Here is a 23,910-nt window from a genome sequence, read left to right on the forward strand (position 1 = left end):
GACGGGGAACAGAGGGAAGTAGATCCTTGGAAAATAGAAGACAGGTTTAGATAAAGGATCTGGATCGGCATAGGCTGGGAGGGCTGAAGGCCTGTTCCTGTGCTGTAATTTTCTTTGTTCTTGTTAACTCACCAAGGTTCCTTAGAACCTAGGGGGTTGGTTTAGCTCAGTGGGCTATACAGCTGGTTTGTGATGCAGAAAAAGGCCAGCAGCACGGGTTCAATTCCTGTACTAGCTGAGAATTTTGAATTCTCCCTCTGTGTACCTAAACAGGCGCCAGAATGTGGTGACTAAGGGTTTTTCACAGTAACTTCATTGCAGTGTTAATGTAAGCCTACTTGTGACAATAAGGAATATTTTTTTTCAGCACCTTCCAGCCCCATAACCACTACCATCTAGAAGGACAAGCGCATCCTGATTTGGAAATATATTGGCCGTTCCTTCACTGTTACTGGGTCAAAATCCTGAACTCACTCTTTATGCAAGCGGGTGTACTTGCATGACAGGGACTGAAGCGGTTCAAGAAGGCAGCTCACCACCACCTTCTCAAAGGACAATTAGGGATGTGCAATAAATGCTGGGCCCAGCCAGTCAGCGATGCCCACATCCCACAAACCAATAAAGAGAAAACAGCAACAGCTGGGCACAAGGTTGTTGGAGGTGGAGGAGGAAGAGGGGGTGCTCATGGGGGAGGGGTGGTAGAGGGATTGATGGTGGTACCGGGGAAGAGGTGATGGTGGGGGAGGGATTGATGGTAGGGGTGGAGGTGGGAGAGAGAGTGGGGAGAGGGTGGTGGGTTGGGGAGGGTGCGGTGGTGCTGGGAGAGGGGCGAAACACGGAGGCTCTTGCATTCCCATGATACAATGAGAAGGGCAAAGCCCACCTATTGGGAGCATGATTGGCAAATAGTTTGCCAGAGAATCTCTTCAATAACGAGCTAGTGAAATAGCAGAGTGGGAAAAATACACAAGGATATTAATAAATTTGCCAAATTCACATCTAATTGGCAAATGCAGCTCAATGCAGATTGAGATGAGATATTCCATGGACACAACATAAATAAGGGAGTTGGCTATTACCTGGAAAATAGAGAAGTGAATGGGGTAGAGGAGGATCTCATGAATCCAAATGCGCAAATCGTTCAGATCAGTACCACAAGATCTTAAAATAAGTAAACTAAACGCCAGGTCTTAACCGGAGAGGGACAGGATTGAAAAGTGGGGAAGTCATGCTTGTTGGCACCAACCCTAGATTGGACCCAACTTGGGAGGACTGTGTGCATTCCGATCACTATATTATAGAAAGGATACAGAGACACTGGCGAGTGTGCAGAGTAGATTTACAAAGATGATACCAAAATGTGTGGGTTTACTAATCAGGAAAGGATTGACAGGCTGGAGGTCTTGTATCTTGAGAAAAGAAGGCTGAGGGTTGACAGTAATGGAGGTCTTAAAAATTCAGAAATCTTTGTACAATGAATTCAGAGAGAATGTTTTGTATTAAGAGGAGAGTCGAGAACCAGGGGCCAGCAATATGCGGCAGTCACTAATAATGTGCGGAGTCTGCACGTTTTCCGTGTCTCTGTGGGTTTCCTCCGGGCACTCCGGTTTCTTCCAAAAAGTCCCGAAAGGCGTGTTTGTTAGGTGAATTGGACATTCTGAATTCTCCCTCAGTGTACCTGAACAGGCGCCAGAGTGTGGCGACTAGGGGATTTGCACAGTAACTTCATTGCAGTGTTAATGTAAGCCTACTTGTGGCACTAATAAAGATTATTATTAGTATTATAAATCCAATGGGGAATTCAGGAGAAACTTATTTACCCAGAGAGTGGGGATAATACGGGACTCGCTCCCACAGGGAGAATTCCCACAGGTGAATAATATCAATGTATTTAAGGGGGAAACTATATAAACACATGGGGGAGACAGGATTAGAAGGAGATGGTGGTAGATTTAGATGAGAAAAGATAGGAGGAGGCTCGCGTGGAACATAAACATTGGTCTGGATTGATTGTGCTAAGGGGCCTGTTTCTGTTCTCAATACCATATGTCACACAAACCTACGTAATGAGATTGAATGGTTAGGATGGTGGACATGTTCGGTTAGAGGCTCAGTGGGCTGTGGGAGGAGACTAAATGGTGCAGTAGAGACCATGGTGGGGCAGAATGAATGGTGCACACTGCAAATCACTGCAGGCGTTTTTCACCATAATATCGACAAAATATCGAAAACAGGAATAGGAACAAAGTCAAAAAGTGCGATCATCTCACCTTCCACAACCTCAATCATAACAGATTTGGACTGGACCAGACTTGGAATGGAAGGGTGAGTGGCCTTACAGGTGTAGATTCCACCTTGTTCCAGAGTAATCTTCACTATCTTCAGATTGTTGTTTGGGAAAATCCAATCATTGCCCTGTAAAGAATTGGGGTTAAATTTCATTTAGTTTCCAGTCTGTAATGCACACTCAGGCATCTATTATTCTACATATAAACCATCCCAAATCCCTCAATTAGATATCAGTCTGTACCTCATTCCAGGGTATCTGTTATTCTATATATAAACCCCCCAACCCCTCAATTAGATACCAGTCTGTAACACACTTTCTGGCATCTGTTATTCTATATATAAACCACCCCAAATGCCTCAATTAGATATCAGTCTGTACCTCATTCCCGGGTATCTGTTATTCCATATATATAAACCGCCCCAAACCCCTCGATTAAATTCTAGACTGTAACTCACTGCCAGGTACCTATTATTCTATATATAATCATAGAATTATAGAATTTATAGTGCAGAAGGAGGCCATTCGGCCCATCATGTCTGTACCGGCTCTTGGAAAGAGCACCCTACCCAAGGTCAACCCTTCCACCCTATCCCCATAACCCAGTAACCCCACCCAAAACTAAAGGCAATTTTGGACACTAAGGGCAATTTATCATGGCCAATCCACCTAACCTGCACATCTTTGGACATAAACCACCTTTAAATTCTCAATTAAATTCCAGTCCGTAATGCACTCTAGTCTGTAACTCACTCCCAGTTATCTGTTATTCTATAAATAAACCCCCTGAACCCCCCCCTCAATTAGATTCCAGTCTGTAACTCACTCCCATTAGCTGTTATTCTATAAATAAACCCCCTGAACCCCTCAATTAGATTCCAGTCTGTAACTCACTCCCATTAGCTGTTATTCTATAAATAAACCACCCCAAACCCCTCAATTAGATTCCAGTCTATAAAACACTGCCGTGTATCTGTTATTTTATATATAAACCACCCAAATTCCTTGATTACAGACTGTTACACACTACTGTATACCTGTTATTCCATCTATAAACCACCCCAAACTATGCAATTAGATTTCAATCTGTAACTCACTGCTGTGTATCTGTTAGTGTGTACATAAACCATTCCAACCCCCCCGATTAGATTCCAGTCTGTAACTCACTCCTGGGTATCTGTTATCCTGTATATAAACCAACCGAACCCCACGATTTGATTCAGTCTGTAACTCACTCACTGGGATTATGGAACTGATTTAACAAAATTGCACTTGGTGAGTAACTTTGCCCACCAGGGGCACATTGGGTAATCATGGAGATTCTTCGTCCCATGATGAACTGAATTGTGGGGATATTGCAGTAAATACACTTGCAGATTCTTTATGTATGTTCCTGGTGGGCGAAGCTCCTTAGTAGGAGCCAACATTGGTATTGGTAAAGGCAGTAGACAAGTGGTCTGCCTCATTTAATTGAATTCAATTGCATTTGTCATCATCCTGTCCACTTGCTTGATCTTGGGTGTTCAGTAACTGAAATGGCTCACCTTGGAAAGCGGTTTTAAAAAGTTGGTCAGTCCAAATTGTGTTCAGTGAGTGAAAATGAGCAAAATATGGTCATTGGGATGGGAGGTTATTTACTGTCAGACATCTGACAGCAGCACGGTAGCACGGTGGTTAGCACTGTTGCTTCACAGCACCAGGGTCCCAGGTTCGATTCCCGGCTTGGGTCACTGTCTGTGCGAAGTCTGCACGTTCTCCCTGTGTCTGCGTGGGCTTCCTCTGGGCGCTCCGGTTTCCTCCCACAAGTCCCAAAAGATCTGCTGATAGGTGAATTGGACATTCTGAATTCTCCCTCAGTTTACCCGAACAGGCGCTGGAATGTGGCGACTAGGGGCTTTTCACAGTCACTTCATTGCAGTGTTAATGTAAGCCGACTTGTGACAATAAAAATTTCTAATCTCTAATCTAATTGCACTCCCAGGTTTCTGTTATTCTATATATAAACCACCCGAACCACGCAACTAGATTACAGTCTGTAAAGCATTCCCAGGTATCTGGTTTCTATATAGAAGACATCCCAAACCCCTCGTAATGAAGTGCTTCGAGAGATGGGTCATGAGGCACATCAACTCCATGCTCCCAAGATGCCTAGATCCACTGCAATTCGCATACTGCCGCAACCGGTCCGCAGCAGATGCCATCTCCCTGACCCTACACTCATCCCTGGAGCATCTCGACAACAAGGACTCCTACATCAGACTCCTATTTATTGACTGCAACTCTGCCTTCAACACCATAATCCCAACCAAGCTCATATCAAAGCTCCAAAACCTAGGACTTGGCTCCTCACTCTGTAACTGGATCCCAACTTTCTGACCCACAGACCACAATCAGTAAGAATAAACAACACCACCTCCTCCTCCACAATAGTCCTCAAAGCTGGGGCCCTGCAAGGTTGCCTATTTAGCCCCCCTACTATACTCCCTATACACACACACGACTGCGAGGAAAAATTTGGCTCCAACTCCATCTATAGGTTTGCTGACGACACGACCATAGTGGGTCGGATCTCGAACAATGATGAGTCAGAGTACAGGAGGGAGATAGAGAACCCAGTGGAGTGGTGTAACGACAACAATCTCTCCCTCAATGCCAGCAAAACTAAAGAGTTGGTCATTGACTTCAGGAAGCAAAGTACTGTACACACCCCTGTCTGCATCAACGGGGCCGAGGTGGAGATGGTTAGCAGCTTCAAATTCCTAGGTGTGCACATCACCAAAAATCTGTCCTGGCCCACCCACGTCGACGCTATGACCAAGAAAGCACAACAGCGCCTATACTTCCTCAGGAAACTAAAGAAATTCGGCATGTCCACATTGACTCTTACCAACTTTTACAGATGCACCATAGAAAGCATCCTATCTGGCTGCATCACAGCCTGGTATGGCAACTGCTTGGCCCAGACAGCAAGAAACTTAAGAGAGTCGTGAACACCGCCCAGACCATCACACTAACCTGCCTCCCATCCATTGACTCCATCTACACCTCCCGCTGCCTGGGGAAAGCGGGCAGCATAATCAAAGCTCCCGACTTACTCACTCTTCCAACAGGCAGGAGATACAAAAGTCTGAGAACACGCACGAACAGATTCAAATACAGCTTCTTCCCCACTGTTACCAGACTCCTAAACAACCCTCTTATGGACTGATCTGATTACTACTACACTCCTGTATGTTTCACCTGATGCTGGTGTCTATTAATTTACACAGTGTACCTTGTGTTGCGTATTTTCTTTTCATGTACTAAATGATTATTTGAGCAGCACGCAGAACAATACTGTACCTCAGTGCACGTGACAATAAACAAATCCAATCCAATCCAATTAGACTCGTTTGTAACTCGCACTCAGGTATCTGTTATTCTATATACAAACCATCCCAAATCCCTGGATTAGATTCCAGTCTGTAACTCACTCCTGGGTATCTGTTATTCTATATATAAACCCCCTGAACCCCTCGATTAGATTCCAGTCTGTAACCCATTCCCAGGTATCTATTCTATATATAAAGCCACCCTGAACGCGTCCATTAGATGTCGCTAATGATGCCCTCTCTGTGTCTCCTCAGGAAAAGCTCTCCCATAATCGTCGAAAGAGGGCCCAGACAGGCGGAGGGGTGCCAGACATAAGAATCGTCACCTCCTTTCAGGAGCGGGCCCTGAAGGTGACTGGGGTGGCAGACGACAGGGCGGTCATCCATACGGAGGCTGATGGACCCTGCAGGAGGTGAGGAACCACCTGGCTCCACGCGTGGGGACCTGTCAAACGGGAGTTGTTATTGCCTTACTGACTGACCCAGCCCTCCCACTGATCATATGTCCATTCTCCTGCAGGTCGTCCAGCCGACAGACCTGGCCTATCCCGGGCGGCACCCTGTCCTGACTCCGAGGAGAAAACCTCGGAGAGCTCCGAGGGTGCAACTGTGGTTGCGGCACAGCTGTCACCCCCACCCTCCACCGTGGGACATGCTAGTGGACAGGCTTCTGGGGTACAATCTGGTGAGCACCACACTGCTGATGATGCACATCAGGTGGAGGCAGGAACCCCCAGGCAAGATAGCAGTCGGAAGTCTGTTGGATTCCAGGACCCAGCTGGGTCCCAGCCTGATGCTGAGCCTGTGGAACAGAGTTACCCTGAGCTGATGGAGATGACAGGGGCCAACCTGCGCATTCAGATGGAAATATCAGCATCATTCCAACAGATCCATAGCTGCTTGGAGGAGTCCCAGAGGCTGGGGTGCAGGAAATTGCATCGGCAATGAGTGGCACTGAGGGCAACACTATGGTGGCGACAGCAATGGAGTGTCTGGTGCACGTTGTCGGCAGCATGAGTGACGGCGCCAAGGCTTCGGGCAGTCGGTGACGGCCATGGCCAAGGGCCTCGGCAAGATGTCCGACTCGCTGGGGGATGTCACCCATCACTAGGCCGACCTTGATGAGGTTCTGCAGGACATGCCCCACTCTCAGATGGGAGTGGCCAAGGTGCTGTGGAGCTTGTCCCAGTTGCAGGTGGGCATTGGGCATTGTATAGGCACTGCAGAGCATGTCCCAGTTACTGAGGAGCATCGACGAGGACACCGACACGATGATGCGGACCATAGGGTACCGCCAGAGCCAAATGATGCAGGGGCAGCCGGGGCTGGAACCAGCTGCCCCTCTGTCCCCCAAGGTGAACCGCAGGGCCCTATGGGCACTAATCAAGAGGGGGCGCCGGGTGCCAAGCTGGACCCATCCCATGGAGTGGGGATGTGGCCACCAGCTCCCCCGAGTTCCACCCCTCTGAGGGGGTCACATCTCACAGTCAGCATATGAGACAGGGTGACACGCCTGTGCATGTGTCACCGACAAGTGAGCCGGGGCCCTCAGGCCCCTGGGCCCTCAGAGGACTCCGCCAGGTGCATCGAAGGCCACGGGACGTGGTAAGAAGCAGGCTGCCTCCACCTCTGATGGGCATCCTGGGGAAACACCAAGACATACTGGTAGAGCTGGGAGGGCCAAGCATGTCGAAGACCACTGAGGGCACTGGGGGTAGGTATGGGGGTAGGGGTGGCACCATCAGGAGTGGGGTTTGTACAACACGTTACACACCTTTTCGCAAAACCATTATGATGCCTCTGTCACTTCCTTCTGTAATGCGGGCTTGACCTCTGAACCCTCTGCCCATCTCCCCAGCGCAACCACCCCCTGCACCCCCACCATGGCAGCCCAGGTCTGCGGAGGGTCCCCCAAGAAGCCCTTCCACAAGGTTCACGTTTTTCAAAAGCAGTACTTTTTTTTTTTTAATTTAGAGTACCCAATTCATTTTTTCCAATTAAGGAGCAATTTAGCGTGGCCAATCCACCTACCCTGCACATCTTTGGGTTGTGGGGGCGAAACCCACGCAAACACGGGGAGAATGTGCAAACTCCACACAGATAGTGACCCAGAGCCGGGTCGAATCTGGGACCTCGGTGCCGTGAGGCAGCAGTGCTAACCGCTGTGCCACCATACTGCCCTGAAGGCATCAATTATAAACCAAATTTAATTTTGTGCGGTTCAGGTCTGATATGTTAGTAGTCAAGATGTTGCGTTGTCCAAATTTAATGTCTTGAGTTTGTAAATTTGTCTCTGCAGCTGTGATGGATTCCACTGTCGAATTGCCCTAGGTTGCTTGAGCAAATGAGCTGAGTGGGTGGAATCAGAGCTTTAACAGGGAGGAACAAAGGCTCCTTTCTTCTCTGCTGCCAAGTGGCACTTTTTCAGCTGCCTAGCTATTTCACATTAGGCCAGGTAGTTGTCTCCAGGTGTCTTTCTCGTCTCTCCCAGCAGGTTGAGGCTCCTCCCTGCTTGTCTGATGGTGTTTCCGGATGGTTCTCTCAGCTTCCTGCCTTTTGCTGTTATCACATAACTAGTACAACAATGCCAGATCATCTCCAAAATAAGGCATCAACTGCTGATACAACCCTTTTCCCCATTTGTGGTTCTTAACCTTTCTTCTAGCCAAAGGCAAGGTTTATATTTTTACAATAAGGCCTCAACAAAATGTCACGATCTCCTGGGTGAGACCACAGTTAACGATAATTAAATTAAGGATTTCTTTTGTCCTCTTGGTAGAGGAAACCCAGTTTGAGATTCACAATTCTGCAGAGCTTGAAGTCATTTTAACAAGGCCTTTAAACCCAGTCCAGAGTGTTTTGGGGTAAAAGGTCACTTTTAAAACAGTTTTTTCCTCAAAATTTGTAATATATCTTTGCATCCTGTAATATCCCGCACAGGAGGGGAATGATCATCTTTCCCTTGGTTCTCACGGATTACAAGTTTCCCCGCTAAGGGGCAGAGGATCTCCATTTAGCAATGTATAAAGGTCGGCCAGTAAGGCACTGACCAGAGAGAGATCTGGCAGGGATCTACCCGGAGTTGTATATAGCGTAACAGTGAATAAATCAAAGTTCTTTATTTTACTTGGTGTCGACCCCCCGTGTCGACTCCCCGTGTCCTTATTAAACATCCAACACCCCCAGGTATCGGTTATTCCATCTATAAACCTCCCAGAAAACCTTGATTCATTTCCAGTCCATAACTCACTGCCTTATTATTCTGTTATTCTATATGGGCAGGACATCCGGCCGTGTCGCGCCCAACCGGGGGGAAGGGTATGCTGGTAGATCCTGGGAGAGGACCCCGCCCCCCCAGGATTCTCACGAGATGTTGCGACCTGGGTCCTGTCCATAGTAGGCAGGACCCAGTCTCGCTGCGGTCTCAGGAAGCGAATACAGACCGCCACCACAACCCACTCCACGGGCCCCGTGTGGCCAGCGGGCGCCGCCATCTTCCTCCTCCAGGGCCACGTGTGGCCTCCGGGAGGCCAGTCTCGGCCCCGAACACTCTCGACTGCAACAACGACCGTGCTCATCAATGGGCAAGAAACGTCCTGTCTGATCGACTCTGGGAGCACGGAGAGCTTCACACACCCCGACACGGTAAGGCACTGTTCTCTCCCCGTTCACCCCGTTAACCAAAAAATCTCCCTGGCCTCCGGGTCTCATTCAGTAGAAATCAAGGGGTTTTGCGTAGCGAACCTCACGGTCCAGGGAAGGGAGTTTAAAAACTACTGGCTCTACGTCCTTCCCCACCTCTGCGCGGTCACACTCCTAGGGTTAGATTTTCAGTGCAACCTTCAAAGCCACGAGCCACGAGCGGACGCAGGGGGAGATTTTTTTAAACATTCAATGCAATCTGCCTGCCTGAAGAGAGGCAGAGAGCAGGTCAGCCGCCCCGAATGCTGACATCACATGCTTTGGGCGGGATTTCGATTCCTCCATTTTGTCAGCAGCAACGTAAAATTTAAAATGGATCCTTTCGTTATAAATGTGGTAGATCCCTGCCTGCTGGCCCCACCCAGTAGGCGGAGTATAAATGTGTGTGCTCTCCGAGCTGCAGCCATTCCAGCTGCAGCTGTAGGAGGCAACACATCTCTATGTAATAAAGCTTTGATTACCCTCTACTCTCGTCGTAATTGATAATGCATCAATTTATTAGCAGAGATTTTACAGCGATGGACCTACGCATCAAGCCAGATCGCCTGAAGCTGGACCCTCAAGCAGACAACGCCACGTCGGCCTTCGACCACTGGCTAGCTTACTTTGAAGCCTACATCGGTTCAGCCACAGAACAACCCTCAGAAGCACAGAAACTCCAGATCCTGTACACACGGTTGAGCTCCGATGTCTTTCCCCTTATCCGGCACGCACCCAACTACACAAACGGCATGGCTCTCCTGAAACAGAACTACACTCGGCCAGTCAACACGCTCTACGCCAGGCACCTCCTGTCCACGCGGCACCAACTCCCCGGTGAGGCCTTGGAAGATTTCTGGCGTGCTCTGCACGCCCTGGCGAGGAGCTGCACTTGCCAGGCAGTTTCGGCCGTGAAACATTCCGACCTCCTAATCAGGGACGCTTTTGTTCCGGGCATAGGGTTGGCGTACATCCGCCAGTGACTATTAGAAGGGGGTACACTCGACCTCGCGGCAATCAAGAAACTCGTGACCTCACTAACGGTAGCCTGCCGGAATGTGCAAGCGTACTCCCCCGACGGCACAGCGTCCCCCCTCCTGGACATCGTGGACCCCACCAGCTCCGATATGACGTCTGCCACAGCACTCAATGAAATGTCATCAAAGCCCCTAATACCATCTTCACTCTGTTCGGTTTCCCCGCTTATATTCACAGCGACTGGGGCTCCTCTTTTATGAGTGATGAGCTGCATCAATACCTGCTCAGCAAGGGCATTGCCTCGAGCAGGACGACCAGCTACAACCCCCGGGGAAACGGGCAGGTGGAGAGGGGGAGCTGCCGCTACGGTCCAAAAATCTCCCGGTCTTCTGCTGGCAGGAAGTCCTCCCCGACGCGCTCCACTCCATCCGATCGCTACTGTGCACCGCGACTAATGCAACCCCCCCCCATGAACGTCTCCTTGCCTTCCCTAGGAAGTCTCCTCCGGGGTTTCGCTCCCAACATGGCTGGCAGCTCCAGGACCCGTTCTCCTCCGCAAGCACGTGCGGCTCCACAAGGCGGACTCGTTGGTCGAGAGGGTATAGCTACTCCATGCAAACCCGCAGTACGCCTACGTGGCGTACCCTCACGGCTGCCAAGACAGGGACCTGGCACCAGCTGGGTCCCCATCCCCTCCCCCAACTGCCCCGGCGCCACCCATCCTCCCCCCTACGCACCCCGTCACAGCCCCCGCTCCAGGACGATCCGTCCTCCCATTGGCTCCACCTGGGGATGAAGATGAGGACCACACGCTCCCGGAGTCACCTGTGACCAAGCCGCCGCCTGCTTCGCGACCGGGACTGCGGCGCTCACAACGGTGGATCAAGGCACCCGACCGACTAAATTTGTGAACTTTTCTCTAACTGTACACCTTAGAATTGCTCACACACATGCAAATACACACCTGCTGGACTCTTTTTTAACAGGGGGTGAATGTGGTAGTCACCACTGTTGTATATATTAGAAGTAATATGGCAAGGCTCCTGTACTACAGGTATGGGGGTAGATCCCTGCCTGCTAGCTCCGCCCAGTCGGCGGAGTATAAATGTGTGTGCTCGCCGAGCTGCAGCCATTTCGTCAGCAGCTGTAGGAGGCAACACATCTCTGCGTAATAAAGCCTCAATTACTCTCTACTCTCGTCTCATCGTAATTGATAGTGCATCAATAAGGAAGAAAGGACCAGAGATACAAACAGGCCAAGATCTCACAACTAAACCTGCTGGAGAGAATGGCTCAGCAGAATCCGCAGCAAGCCAAAGCAGTGCTGGTGTGAGCTGTTCAGGAGGATCTACAAAAGGACAAAGCAGTGCTTGTGTGAGCTCCAGGGTCTCTGGTGAATAGCCCATTAAGAAGAAGCTGAAATCAGGTACAAAGCAGTAAAAAGATGATTTTTTTAAGGTATGGATTTATTAATTTGCCAATGCAAATCAGGATGCAAGGCCCATGTGTGTTATATGCAGGGATGTGCTGGCAAATGAAAGTTTAAAACTTTACCAACCCACACGACTGGCACAAAGATTTTTGAAGCATTGAATAGCTTTGTTGATGGAAAGTACAGGCTTGACTGGGTTCGTTGCAGAGGAATCACAAGCGATGGAGCAGCCAACATGACTGGGAAAACTGCGGAGTTATAGTAAGGATTAAGGAGGCAACTGGTCAGGACATTGTTTGGAATCATTGTTTTATTCACCAGGACGTACTGGCATCGAAAGGAATTCCATCCGACCTTGAAGTGGTGTTGAATGGAATTGTGAAAGTTGTGAATTTCACTAAACGCAGCAAACTCGATACCAGACTTTTGAGACTCTTGTGTTCCGATATAGGGGCTGAGCACATACATTTATTGTTCCACACAGAAGTACGTTGGCTGTCAAGGGGTTGGGTGATACTCAGAGTTTACGAACTGAGGTACAAAATCCATGCTTTCCTCCTTGAGAAATTGTCCTGTCTTGCGGATTTGTTTGTTGATGAAACTTGGATGCTAACTATGTCTTACCTTGCAGACATTTTTTCAATTCTAAATGAACTGAACCTCAAATTGCAAGGGAAGGATGCTTTTGGCACTGTGAGGAAATCAAAGCTTTCCAAAAGTCACTGAAAGTTTGGCAATTGCGAGTGCAAAGCCAAAATTACTACATGTTCCCCACACTGCTACGACACATCGAAGAAAACAGCATTAGTAAGGAAACTGAAAATGGACTGGCAAGCCTTGTTCAGTTGCATCTGGCTGCGCTGATCAACAATTTTGGTTGCTACTTTCCAGAGGAGAAATTTAAAATTTTGAGAGTTTGAGAGGTGGGTGAGTTTGAGATCCCAGAATCAGTTCTTAACTTGCAGCTGACTCCAAATGAAGAAACTGAACTTCTGCACCTCAGCTGTGACGCACATTAAAAGCACGTCAATGAGGCTATGATCATTCTGGAGTAACGTCTCCGAGGAGGAGTATCCGGAGCTGAGTAAAACAAGCATTTTGTTGCTTTTGCCCTTCACAACAACCTACATGTGCGAGGTTGGATTTTCCGTCCTCACAAAGATGAAGACAGCACAAAGCAACCGGCTGAATCTTGCAGCCAATATGCGCATAGTCCTCTCCTCCTGTGAACCTAATTGGAGTGAGATTGTGAGGACCAAGCAGGCACATTCTCACATTAAAGGTAAGAGAAAATGGTAGGTCGAGAATGTTGGGTGGCGTGGGTCGCCAAGGTCAGCTGGGGTGGGTCGCGTAGTTTGGCCGGCTTGAGTCGCTAAGGTTGGCCGACGTGGTTCCCAAAGGTTGGCCGGTTGATAAAAATGAGTTCCGGAAAAAAAGTTTGAAAAACACAACTCTACGCTGTCCTCATTAAACACTTCCATACAGGTGCAGCACGGGGTTAGATACAACGCTCTAATCTCCTGAAGTGAGATAGCTAATATATTGTCAAAACTTAATGATTATAGGGCCCAACCCAATGTGGTGATTCTGTCGCAGTTCATCTTCCATGGAATCATTAATTAAACAATATGGGGTAAAGGTTGTCCTGTGCAGGAGCTGAGTGACGGTCCTGGAGTCTAAAGGTTAACGTCAGCGAGATCAGTTTCATTGCCTCTGGTGTTTGCTCTTAGGGGTCCTGACAATTCATACTGAGGGTATTATGCATAATTCTGGTCATCATATTATAAAAAAGGATATAGAGGCTTTGGAGAGAGAGTGTACAGAAGATTTATAAGGCTGACACCATAAATATGTGGAGACCAGAACTCAGTGTCAACAATGCACGACAGTCACTAATTTTCTTTTAAATTTAGAGTGCCCAATTGACTTTTTCTTCCAGTTAAGGGGCAATTTAACCTGGCCAATCGGTCCACACTGCTCATCTTTGGGTTGTGGGGGCGAAACCCACGCAAACACAGGGAGAATGTGCAAACTCCACACGGACAGTGACCCAGAGCCGGGATCGAACCTGGGACCTCGGAGCCGTGAGGCAGCAGTGCTAACCACTGCGCCAACATGCCCCGACAGTCACTCATAATGGGGAATTCAAAAGAAACTTCTTTAATCGGGAAGCGGGGAGGGCGCGGGACTCGGTCCCGGGGGGAGCGGGGAGGGCGCGGGACTCGGTCCCGGGGGGAGCGGGGAGGGCGCGGGACTCGGTCCCGGGGGGAGCGGGGAGGGCGCGGGACTCGGTCCCGGGGGGAGCGGGGAGGGCGCGGGACGCGGTCCCGGGGGGAGCGGGGAGGGCGCGGGACGCGGTCCCGGGGGGAGCGGGGAGGGCGCGGGACGCGGTCCCGGGGGGAGCGGGGAGGGCGCGGGACGCGGTCCCGGGGGGAGCGGGGAGGGCGCGGGACTCGGTCCCGGGGGGAGCGGGGAGGGCGCGGGACTCGGTCCCGGGGGGAGCGGGGAGGGCGCGGGACTCGGTCCCGGGGGGAGCGGGGAGGGCGCGGGACTCGGTCCCGGGGGGAGCGGGGAGGGCGCGGGACTCGGTCCCGGGGGGAGCGGGGAGGGCGCGGGACTCGGTCCCGGGGGGAGCGGGGAGGGCGCGGGACTCGGTCCCGGGGGGAGCGCGCGGGACTCGGTCCCGGGGGGAGCGGGGAGGGCGCGGGACTCGGTCCCGGGGGGAGCGGGGAGGGCGCGGGACTCGGTCCCGGGGGGAGCGGGGAGGGCGCGGGACTCGGTCCCGGGGGGAGCGGGGAGGGCGCGGGACTCGGTCCCGGGGGGAGCGGGGAGGGCGCGGGACTCGCTCCCGGGGGGAGCGGGGAGGGCGCGGGACTCGCTCCCGGGGGGAGCGGGGAGGGCGCGGGACTCGCTCCCGGGGGGAGCGGGGAGGGCGCGGGACTCGGTCCCGGGGGGAGCGGGGAGGGCGCGGGACTCGGTCCCGGGGGGAGCGGGGAGGGCGCGGGACTCGGTCCCGGGGGGAGCGGGGAGGGCGCGGGACTCGGTCCCGGGGGGAGCGGGGAGGGCGCGGGACTCGGTCCCGGGGGGAGCGGGGAGGGCGCGGGACTCGGTCCCGGGGGGAGCGGGGAGGGCGCGGGACTCGGTCCCGGGGGGAGCGGGGAGGGCGCGGGACTCGGTCCCGGGGGGAGCGGGGAGGGCGCGGGACTCGGTCCCGGGGGGAGCGGGGAGGGCGCGGGACTCGGTCCCGGGGGGAGCGGGGAGGGCGCGGGACTCGGTCCCGGGGGGAGCGGGGAGGGCGCGGGACTCGGTCCCGGGGGGAGCGGGGAGGGCGCGGGACTCGGTCCCGGGGGGAGCGGGGAGGGCGCGGGACTCGGTCCCGGGGGGAGCGGGGAGGGCGCGGGACTCGGTCCCGGGGGGAGCGGGGAGGGCGCGGGACTCGGTCCCGGGGGGAGCGGGGAGGGCGCGGGACTCGGTCCCGGGGGGAGCGGGGAGGGCGCGGGACTCGGTCCCGGGGGGAGCGGGGAGGGCGCGGGACTCGGTCCCGGGGGGAGCGGGGAGGGCGCGGGACTCGGTCCCGGGGGGAGCGGGGAGGGCGCGGGACTCGGTCCCGGGGGGAGCGGGGAGGGCGCGGGACTCGGTCCCGGGGGGAGCGGGGAGGGCGCGGGACTCGGTCCCGGGGGGAGCGGGGAGGGCGCGGGACTCGGTCCCGGGGGGAGCGGGGAGGGCGCGGGACTCGGTCCCGGGGGGAGCGGGGAGGGCGCGGGACTCGGTCCCGGGGGGAGCGGGGAGGGCGCGGGACTCGGTCCCGGGGGGAGCGGGGAGGGCGCGGGACTCGGTCCCGGGGGGAGCGGGGAGGGCGCGGGACTCGGTCCCGGGGGGAGCGGGGAGGGCGCGGGACTCGGTCCCGGGGGGAGCGGGGAGGGCGCGGGACTCGGTCCCGGGGGGAGCGGGGAGGGCGCGGGACTCGGTCCCGGGGGGAGCGGGGAGGGCGCGGGACTCGGTCCCGGGGGGAGCGGGGAGGGCGCGGGACTCGGTCCCGGGGGGAGCGGGGAGGGCGCGGGACTCGGTCCCGGGGGGAGCGGGGAGGGCGCGGGACTCGGTCCCGGGGGGAGCGGGGAGGGCGCGGGACTCGGTCCCGGGGGGAGCGGGGAGGGCGCGGGACTCGGTCCCGGGGGGAGCGGGGAGGGCGCGGGACTCGGTCCCGGGGGGAGCGGGGAGGGCGCGGGACTCGGTCCCGGGGGGAGCGGGGAGGGCGCGGGACTCGGTCCCGGGGGGAGCGGGGAGGGCGCGGGACTCGGTCCCGGGGGGAGCGGGGAGGGCGCGGGACTCGGTCCCGGGGGGAGCGGGGAGGGCGCGGGACTCGGTCCCGGAGGGAGCGGGGAGGGCGCGGGACTCGGTCCCGGGGGGAGCGGGGAGGGCGCGGGACTCGGTCCCGGGGGGAGCGGGGAGGGCGCGGGACTCGGTCCCGGGGGGAGCGGGGAGGGCGCGGGACTCGGTCCCGGGGGGAGCGGGGAGGGCGCGGGACTCGGTCCCGGGGGGAGCGGGGAGGGCGCGGGACTCGGTCCCGGGGGGAGCGGGGAGGGCGCGGGACTCGGTCCCGGGGGGAGCGGGGAGGGCGCGGGACTCGGTCCCGGGGGGAGCGGGGAGGGCGCGGGACTCGGTCCCGGGGGGAGCGGGGAGGGCGCGGGACTCGGTCCCGGGGGGAGCGGGGAGGGCGCGGGACTCGGTCCCGGGGGGAGCGGGGAGGGCGCGGGACTCGGTCCCGGGGGGAGCGGGGAGGGCGCGGGACTCGGTCCCGGGGGGAGCGGGGAGGGCGCGGGACTCGGTCCCGGGGGGAGCGGGGAGGGCGCGGGACTCGGTCCCGGGGGGAGCTGGGAGGGCGCGGGACTCGGTCCCGGGGGGAGCGGGGAGGGCGCGGGACTCGGTCCCGGGGGGAGCGGGGAGGGCGCGGGACTCGGTCCCGGGGGGAGCGGGGAGGGCGCGGGACTCGGTCCCGGGGGGAGCGGGGAGGGCGCGGGACTCGGTCCCGGGGGGAGCGGGGAGGGCGCGGGACTCGGTCCCGGGGGGAGCGGGGAGGGCGCGGGACTCGGTCCCGGGGGGAGCGGGGAGGGCGCGGGACTCGGTCCCGGGGGGAGCGGGGAGGGCGCGGGACTCGGTCCCGGGGGGAGCGGGGAGGGCGCGGGACTCGGTCCCAGGGGGAGTTTTTGAACTGAATCGTGTCAATGTATTTAAGGGGCAATCTAAATATACACGAGGGACAGAATAGAAGGAGATGGTGATATTGGGACGATGATTAACGACAGGACAAAGCCTAAGTACAGCATGGACTGGTTGGTCGGAATGGTCGATTTGTGTGACTTTTTATATTACGTAATGCTATGAATCAGTCTGTACATGAGCTGTGAGGTCTCTATTAACCTTTCTGTTCCACTGGTAGACAGGTGGTTCTGATGAGGTGGCACAGCATTTGAGCTCAACATCTTTTCCACGCAGCACTCTCACAACTCGCGGGTCCTTGATGTAACGACTGAAAATACTCCCAGGCTCCGAGATCGATATTCCGTTAAGATCTTTTGAAGAAAACAAATTGTGTAGAATGAAAATACAGAGAGATTCAGAGACAGGAGAGTGAGACAGCGAGAGTGTGAGAAAGAGAGAGAGAGAGAGATAGAAAGAAAGTCAGAGGGTTCAAGAGTGACAGAAGGGACAGGCCAGAGAGAAAACGAAAGAGAGAGACAGAGAAGTGAGTCAGAGGAAAAGGATAGGCACAAACTCAAAGAAAGGGAGACAGGGGGCCAAAGAGAAAGGGAGGCATAGGGACAAAGAGAGCGAGACAGAAAGACAGAATTGAGAGAGGGAGAGAGAACAGAGACGCTGAGGTAAGGGAAAGAAACCAAAGATAAGAGGCAGAGGAGAGAGACAGACAAAGAGGTGAGGTCAGAGAGAGATAGAAAGAGAGAGGGGAGGAAGAGAGATGGACTGAGGGAGAACAAATCAGAGAGAGAGAGTCAAAAAACAAAGAAGAAAATGGAGAGACATAAAGGCAGGCATGGAGATTGAGAGGGAGAGACAAAGGGAAGAGAGAGAAACAGGAGAGGGCAGGGATTTGAGAACAAGAATAACATGGGGATGGAGTGAGAGAAGGAATGAGGCAGACAGACAAAAGAGAAAATAGAGGGAATGAGGGAGATAGTCAGACAAAGACTGGATAAAGGGGATGAGGATAGGAAGAAATGAGACAGTAGACAAAAATGAGAGAAGCAGAACATAGAACCGCAGCCATCTCCATTTTTAAAGCATTTTCAATTAGGTCCCAAGATACTTCAAAACAAAATAATCCACCACTTGCATGAAATCAAACTGGGCAAGGGTCAGGTGACCAAAATCTCAGCCATAGTGTTTGATTTTTAAGAAGGGAGAGACAGAGAGAGAGAGAGAGAGAGAGAGAGATAGAGATGGAGAGGTTCAGGAAGGAATTCGAATTCGAGAGGGTAGGGCAACAGAGCCACCAATGGTGGAGCGACGGGAATCGGTGGATGCTCAAGAGGCCGGAGTTGGAGACATTCCAATATTTCAGCGGGGTTTTGGGGCTGGAGGCGATGACAGAGCTAAAGTGACGGAAAGATTCAAGGATAGGAATTTTAAAATGAAGACGTTGCTTAACTAGAAATCGATGTACGTCAGTGAGCCCGGGGGCAACAGGTGAAATGGGACTTGGTGCCAAGTTAGCACATGGTCGGCAGGGTACTGGTAAACCTGAAGTTTACAGAAGGTAGAATGTGGGAACTCAACCAACGGTGAGTTGGAATAGTCGGGTCTAGAACATGCTTGAGGCTCCTGCGGCAGATGAACGGAGAGAGTGCAGAAGTCGGTGAAGTTATGGAGATGGAAATAGATGGTTTTAGCCATGGCGTATATATGCTGCCAGAAGATCCGCCCAGGGTATAAAATGACACAAAGGTGTGTCAATAGCCTGGTTTAGCTTCAGATAATTGCTATAGGGATGGGGCTGCTCTAGTGATGGGGGTTTTGCGAGTTGGTGACAAGGGAACAGAGTTTTGCTTGGGAAAGTAGGAGAGTGGGAGTCTGAAGAAGAATGGGACAAAAACAGAGAGGCGGAAGGGGAAAGGGAAAGAGATGATAAGGGAAGGATGCAAAATCGCAATAAACATGCATCGCTTACATTGAAGAGGAACAGTCATATTCTCAGAGGCAGACTGGCTGTCAGATCCATTGGAGATACATCTATAGGGGCCTGCGTGCCACTTGTACATCTGCTTGACTCGAAGCGACAACTCCCCATTGTCTCTGGTGACATTGAAATTGTAATACCAGCAACGAAACGAGGTTGTCGTATCAATGCTGAACCAGGATCTCAGCCACTAAAATTAAGCAGACAAGGAAATGTAACATTAAGGTAGTTTCCCGTTAGTCAATTTGCAAAATTGAATTTCAGCTACAGACACACATTGAACGAGATGCAATATGATATTTCCTTTTGCCTTGTTTTATTATTTATCGATGTTTATCAAGATGAAGGATCTTAGTGCTGGGAATATAATACGTTCCTTTTCAGGCACGCAGTGCCAAACCCACTCCCAAGGCAAATAGATAATTAATTAGAAACAGAGTAAAGCTCCCTTGACACTGTCCCCATCAAACATTCCCAGGACAGGTACAGCACAAGGTTAGATACAGAGTAAAGCTCCCTCTACACTGCCCCCATCAAACACTCCCAGGACAGGTACAGCATGGGGTTAGATACAGAATAAAGCTCCCTCTACACTGCCCCCATCAAACACTCCCAGGACACGTACAGCACAAGGTTAGATGCAGAGTAAAGCTCCCTCTACACTGCCCCCATTAAACACTCCCAGAACAGGTACAGCACGGGGTTAGATACAGAGTAAAGCTCCCTCTACACTGCCCCCATCAAACACTCCCAGGACAGGTACAGAATGGAGTTAGGTACAGACAAAATGGAATTTTGTCCTTCATTGCATTGCTAGAGGGATGGAGTTTAAAAACAGGGATGTTATGTTGCAGCTGTATAGGATGCTGGTGAGGCCACACCTGGAGAACTGAGTACAGTTTTTGTCTCCTTACTTGAGAAAGGATGTAGTGACACTGGAGGTGGTGCAGGGAAGATTCACTAGGTTGATTCCGGAGTTGAGAGGATTGGTTTATGAGGAGAGACTGAGTAGACTGGAACTATACTCATTGGAATTTAGAAGAATGTGGGGGGGATCTGATAGAAACGTGTAAAATTATGAAGGGAATTAAGATAAAAGCAGGGAGGTTGTTTCCATTGGTGGGTGAAACTAGAACTAGGGGGCATAGCCTCAAAAATAAAAATAAGGGGGAGCAGATTTCGGACTGAGTTGAGGAGGAACTTCTTCACCCAAAGGGTTGTAAATCTGTCAAATTCCCTGCCCAGTGAAGTCGTTGAGGCTAACTCGTTGGATGATTTTAAGACAAAGGTAGATAGTAAAGAAATTAAGGGTTATGGTGAGAGGGCGGGTAAGTGGAGCTGAGTCCACAAAAAGATCAGCCATGATCTTATTGAATTGCAGAGCAGACTCGAGGGGCCAGATGGTCTACTCATGCTCATAATTCTTATGTTCAAAGTTCCTACATTTACCGCTTCTCACAGTGCCCTGTTCTCTCTTCCCGCGTGTAGAATATTCCCTTCTCCCTGACATATGCCTGTGATTGCATTACCAATAGTGAAACAGGTATCAGCCTTTCAGTTCGTCTGCCCCATCAGCTCCATACGCCTGTGGTATATTTGCGGGCTACCTTTCTCATAGGTTCCTCTTCCTTAGAAGAAGAGACTCTTGAACAAGGTTTTAATTCATTAAAGAACACAGAAACATTGAGTTAGTGCATGCAATGAAGAAACTCACTTTGTGGTACATTTGGAATTTCACATGAGACATGTCCTCGCCATCACCTACACACTGCAGGGTTACATCGCTACCTTCCACAATCGGTCCGCTGGGTTCTTTGATCACCATTCGCAATTTCTCTGCAATTCCAACAAAGGTGTTACTCATTCAGTGTTTGTAGTTTACTTCTTTGGACTTGCTAGAATGCACAGATCTAATATTTGAGGAAATATCCTCACACATCTGCCATCTGTGCTTAAAAGGAATCTTTCTGAATAGTTAAAAGTTATGAACAGTGGATATCCAAAGAGACTTATGAGGTTATTTAGGTCCAAAAAATGTCATGGGCCTGATGGAACACTGACCCTTCTATCACAAGGACTCAAATACCAGGGGGTAGAAGTCACACTTCAGTCTACACACAGCCCTGGTTAGTCCACTCCCAGAGTCAATGTGAACAGTCCTGGGCCCCATAACTTAGGAAGGATATGTTGTCTGCGTGGACTGCTCCTGTGACATTCTCCCGTGTCTGCATGGGTCTCACCCACACAACCCAAAAAGATGTGCAGGGTAGGTGGATTCGCCATGCTAAATTGCTCCTTAATTGGACAAAAAATAACTGGATACTCCAAATGTATTTAAAAACAGGAAGGACATTTTGTCCTTGGAGGGAGCACAGTGTAGATTTACTGGAATGATACTGACACTCCAAAGACTAAATCATGAGATTTCACAAATTAGGGCTGGAACTTAAAAGGTTAAAGGGATGATTTAATCAAAGTTTTCAAGGCACTGTGTTGCAGCATGCCCTTTGAAGTATTGGTGCATGACACGGTTGTACAGTGGTTAGCACTGCTGCCTCACAGTCCCAGGGACCCGGGTTCAAGTCCAACTTTGGGGGCGACTATCTGTGTGGAGTTTGCATGTTCTCCCCGTGTTCGGGTGGGTTTCCTCCAGTTTCCTCCCACAGTCCAAAAATGTGCAGGTTAGTTGGATTGGCCAGGCTAAAATTGACCCTTAAGTGTCCAAAGGTTGGCTGAGGATGCGAGCCAAGGCGAGATGCTCTTTCAGAGGGTTGGTGCAGACCTGATGGGCTGAATGGCCTCCTTCTGCATTGGTAGAGATTCTGTAATCACTAGAAGGAAGTAAAATTCAAGTAGATTCATTGATGCCACCACTGCCACCATGTTGTGTGCGCTATAATGATATAAAAGCGGCAATCATTCATATTTAAACTAAACACATGTGAATAGATATAAATGATATAAAGCTTGAAGACACGCCTGCAGCAAAGCTGTGCTGTGTGCTCAGCTATCGGAGAAGTGAAACTAAAATGCAACTGGATTGCTTTCTTCTAGTGACGTCCTGCTGCATTCTCTAAAAGGCATATTACAACACTGAGGATAACAGACAGGGGTCAATAGCGAGAAACTGTTCCTGTTGACTGCAGAGTCTAGGACTAGGGAACATAGCCTAAGGTTAGAACCAGGTCTATGAGGAGAGAAATTTGAAGACCTTCCAAAGGGAGATAAGCCATGCTGCTTCATGACATAGAAAATGGAATGCAGTCATTGTTCAAATTACAGTTGCATCTCAATCATAGACAAGCTTGCCTAACCCTATTGAATTGAATTTCCTTTTTTCAAAATAATGAGTTCCTTAATTAACGATAATGCCGTTAGTTTGAAATTATTGGAAAATCACCAGTCACTGATGGTAAGCATGCAGGTACAGCAAGCGATAAAGGCAAATGGTATGCTGGTCTTCATTGCGAGAGGATTAGAGAACAGAGCAGGGATGTCTTGCTACAATTATACAGGGCCTTGGTGAGGCCACACCTGGAATATTGAGTGCAGTTTTGGTCTCCATATCTAAAGGAAGGATGTTCTTGCTCCAGAGGGAGTGCACAGAAGGTTTACCAGACTGATTCCTGGGATGGTAGGACTGACGTATGAGGAGAGATTGAATCGGTTAGGATTGTATTCACTGGAGTTCAGAAGAATGAGGGGAGATCTCATGGAAACCTATAAAATTCTAACAGGACTTGACAGGGTAGATGCAGGAAGGATGTTCCCGATGGTGGGTGTGTACAGAACCAGGGCTCACAGTCTGAGGACACGGGTAGACAATTTCGGGCAGAAATTACATATTTCTTCACCCAGAGAGGTCGGCCTGTGGAATTTGTTACCACAGGAAGTAAGTGGAGGCCAAAATGGCAGGCAGCAAGGTAGCACAGTGGTTAGCACAGTTGGTTCACAGCTCCAGGGTCCCATGCTCGATTCTCGGTTTGGGTCACCATCTGTGTGGAGTCTGCATGTTCTCCCCGTGTCTGCGTGGGTTTCCTCCGGGTGCTCCGGTTTCCTCCCACAGTCCAAAGATGCGCAAGGTAGGTGGATTGGCACTGCTAAATTGCCCGTAGCGTCTAAAAAGGATAGGTGGGGTTACTGGGTTACGGGGATAGGGTGGAGGCATGGGCTTAGGAGTCATGTCTAGTCAATTGATATTGTATATTCTCTTTTTGCACTATGTTAATGTTCACTCTATTTTGCTGTGTTAGGATTACTATTTATTTATTATGAAAAACTTTGCAAAAAACTTTAATAACATTTTTTTTTTTAAAGTAGGGTGCTCTTTCCAAGGGCTGGTGTAGACTCGATGGGCCAAATGGCATTCTTCTGCACTGTAAATTCTATGGTTAACAAGTGTGTTTCCAAGAAGCAGTTTTATATATAGCACTTGGGGTGAAGGGGATAAAAGGATATGGGGGAAAGCGGACTAGGCTATTGAGTTGGATGATCAGCCATGATCATAATGAATGGTGGAACAGGTTCAAAGTACCGAATGTCCCCCTCCTGCTCCTAGTTTCTATGTTTTGACATTTTAAGTTTCCTGTGAGATCCTGTTTGCTTTGACGCAGTATTCCTTTAAGGGACTACCTTTTAATTTAGCCCTCGATTGTTGATTAGGTTACCCAAAAGAAACAAAACACCTCCCCCCCTCCGCAAACACATTTCTCGATTGCCACCTCCTGGCAATATCACCGGGAACAGTGCGACGTCCCTCGCCTTAAATAATTAATTCCTCAATGTCGGGACTCGCCTCTCTTCTGGAAAGATCTTGCTGCCTGAGCCTGAGGGCAGCTTCAGTTCAAAACTCAGCTCCCCCCCCCCCCCTCCCCCCATAAGGCCTGATACCCAAAACAGGCAGAAATTGGTAGCATCTGTCTGGACCAAAAGAGGCAAGCCTCGTTGTCCGTTCAGTTTGGAGTGGAAC

General features: G+C 52.1%; 1 protein-coding gene across 1 annotated transcript in view; it reads right to left on the reverse strand.

Moving 5' to 3' along the window:
* LOC140386542 (cell surface glycoprotein MUC18) overlaps window positions 1-23,910 on the reverse strand; it is a 37,642-nt gene that overhangs the window by 11,611 nt on the left and 2,121 nt on the right. The window contains exons 2-5 of the mRNA XM_072468962.1: window positions 20,656-20,777; window positions 18,933-19,131; window positions 17,168-17,319; window positions 2,271-2,415 (exon numbers count right to left, since the gene is read on the reverse strand). Coding sequence (XP_072325063.1) covers window positions 2,271-2,415; window positions 17,168-17,319; window positions 18,933-19,131; window positions 20,656-20,777 — 618 coding nt within the window. The remainder of the gene's footprint in view (window positions 1-2,270; window positions 2,416-17,167; window positions 17,320-18,932; window positions 19,132-20,655; window positions 20,778-23,910) is intronic.

Source organism: Scyliorhinus torazame, chromosome 12, assembly GCF_047496885.1.
Source record: "Scyliorhinus torazame isolate Kashiwa2021f chromosome 12, sScyTor2.1, whole genome shotgun sequence".
NCBI lineage: Eukaryota > Metazoa > Chordata > Chondrichthyes > Carcharhiniformes > Scyliorhinidae > Scyliorhinus > Scyliorhinus torazame.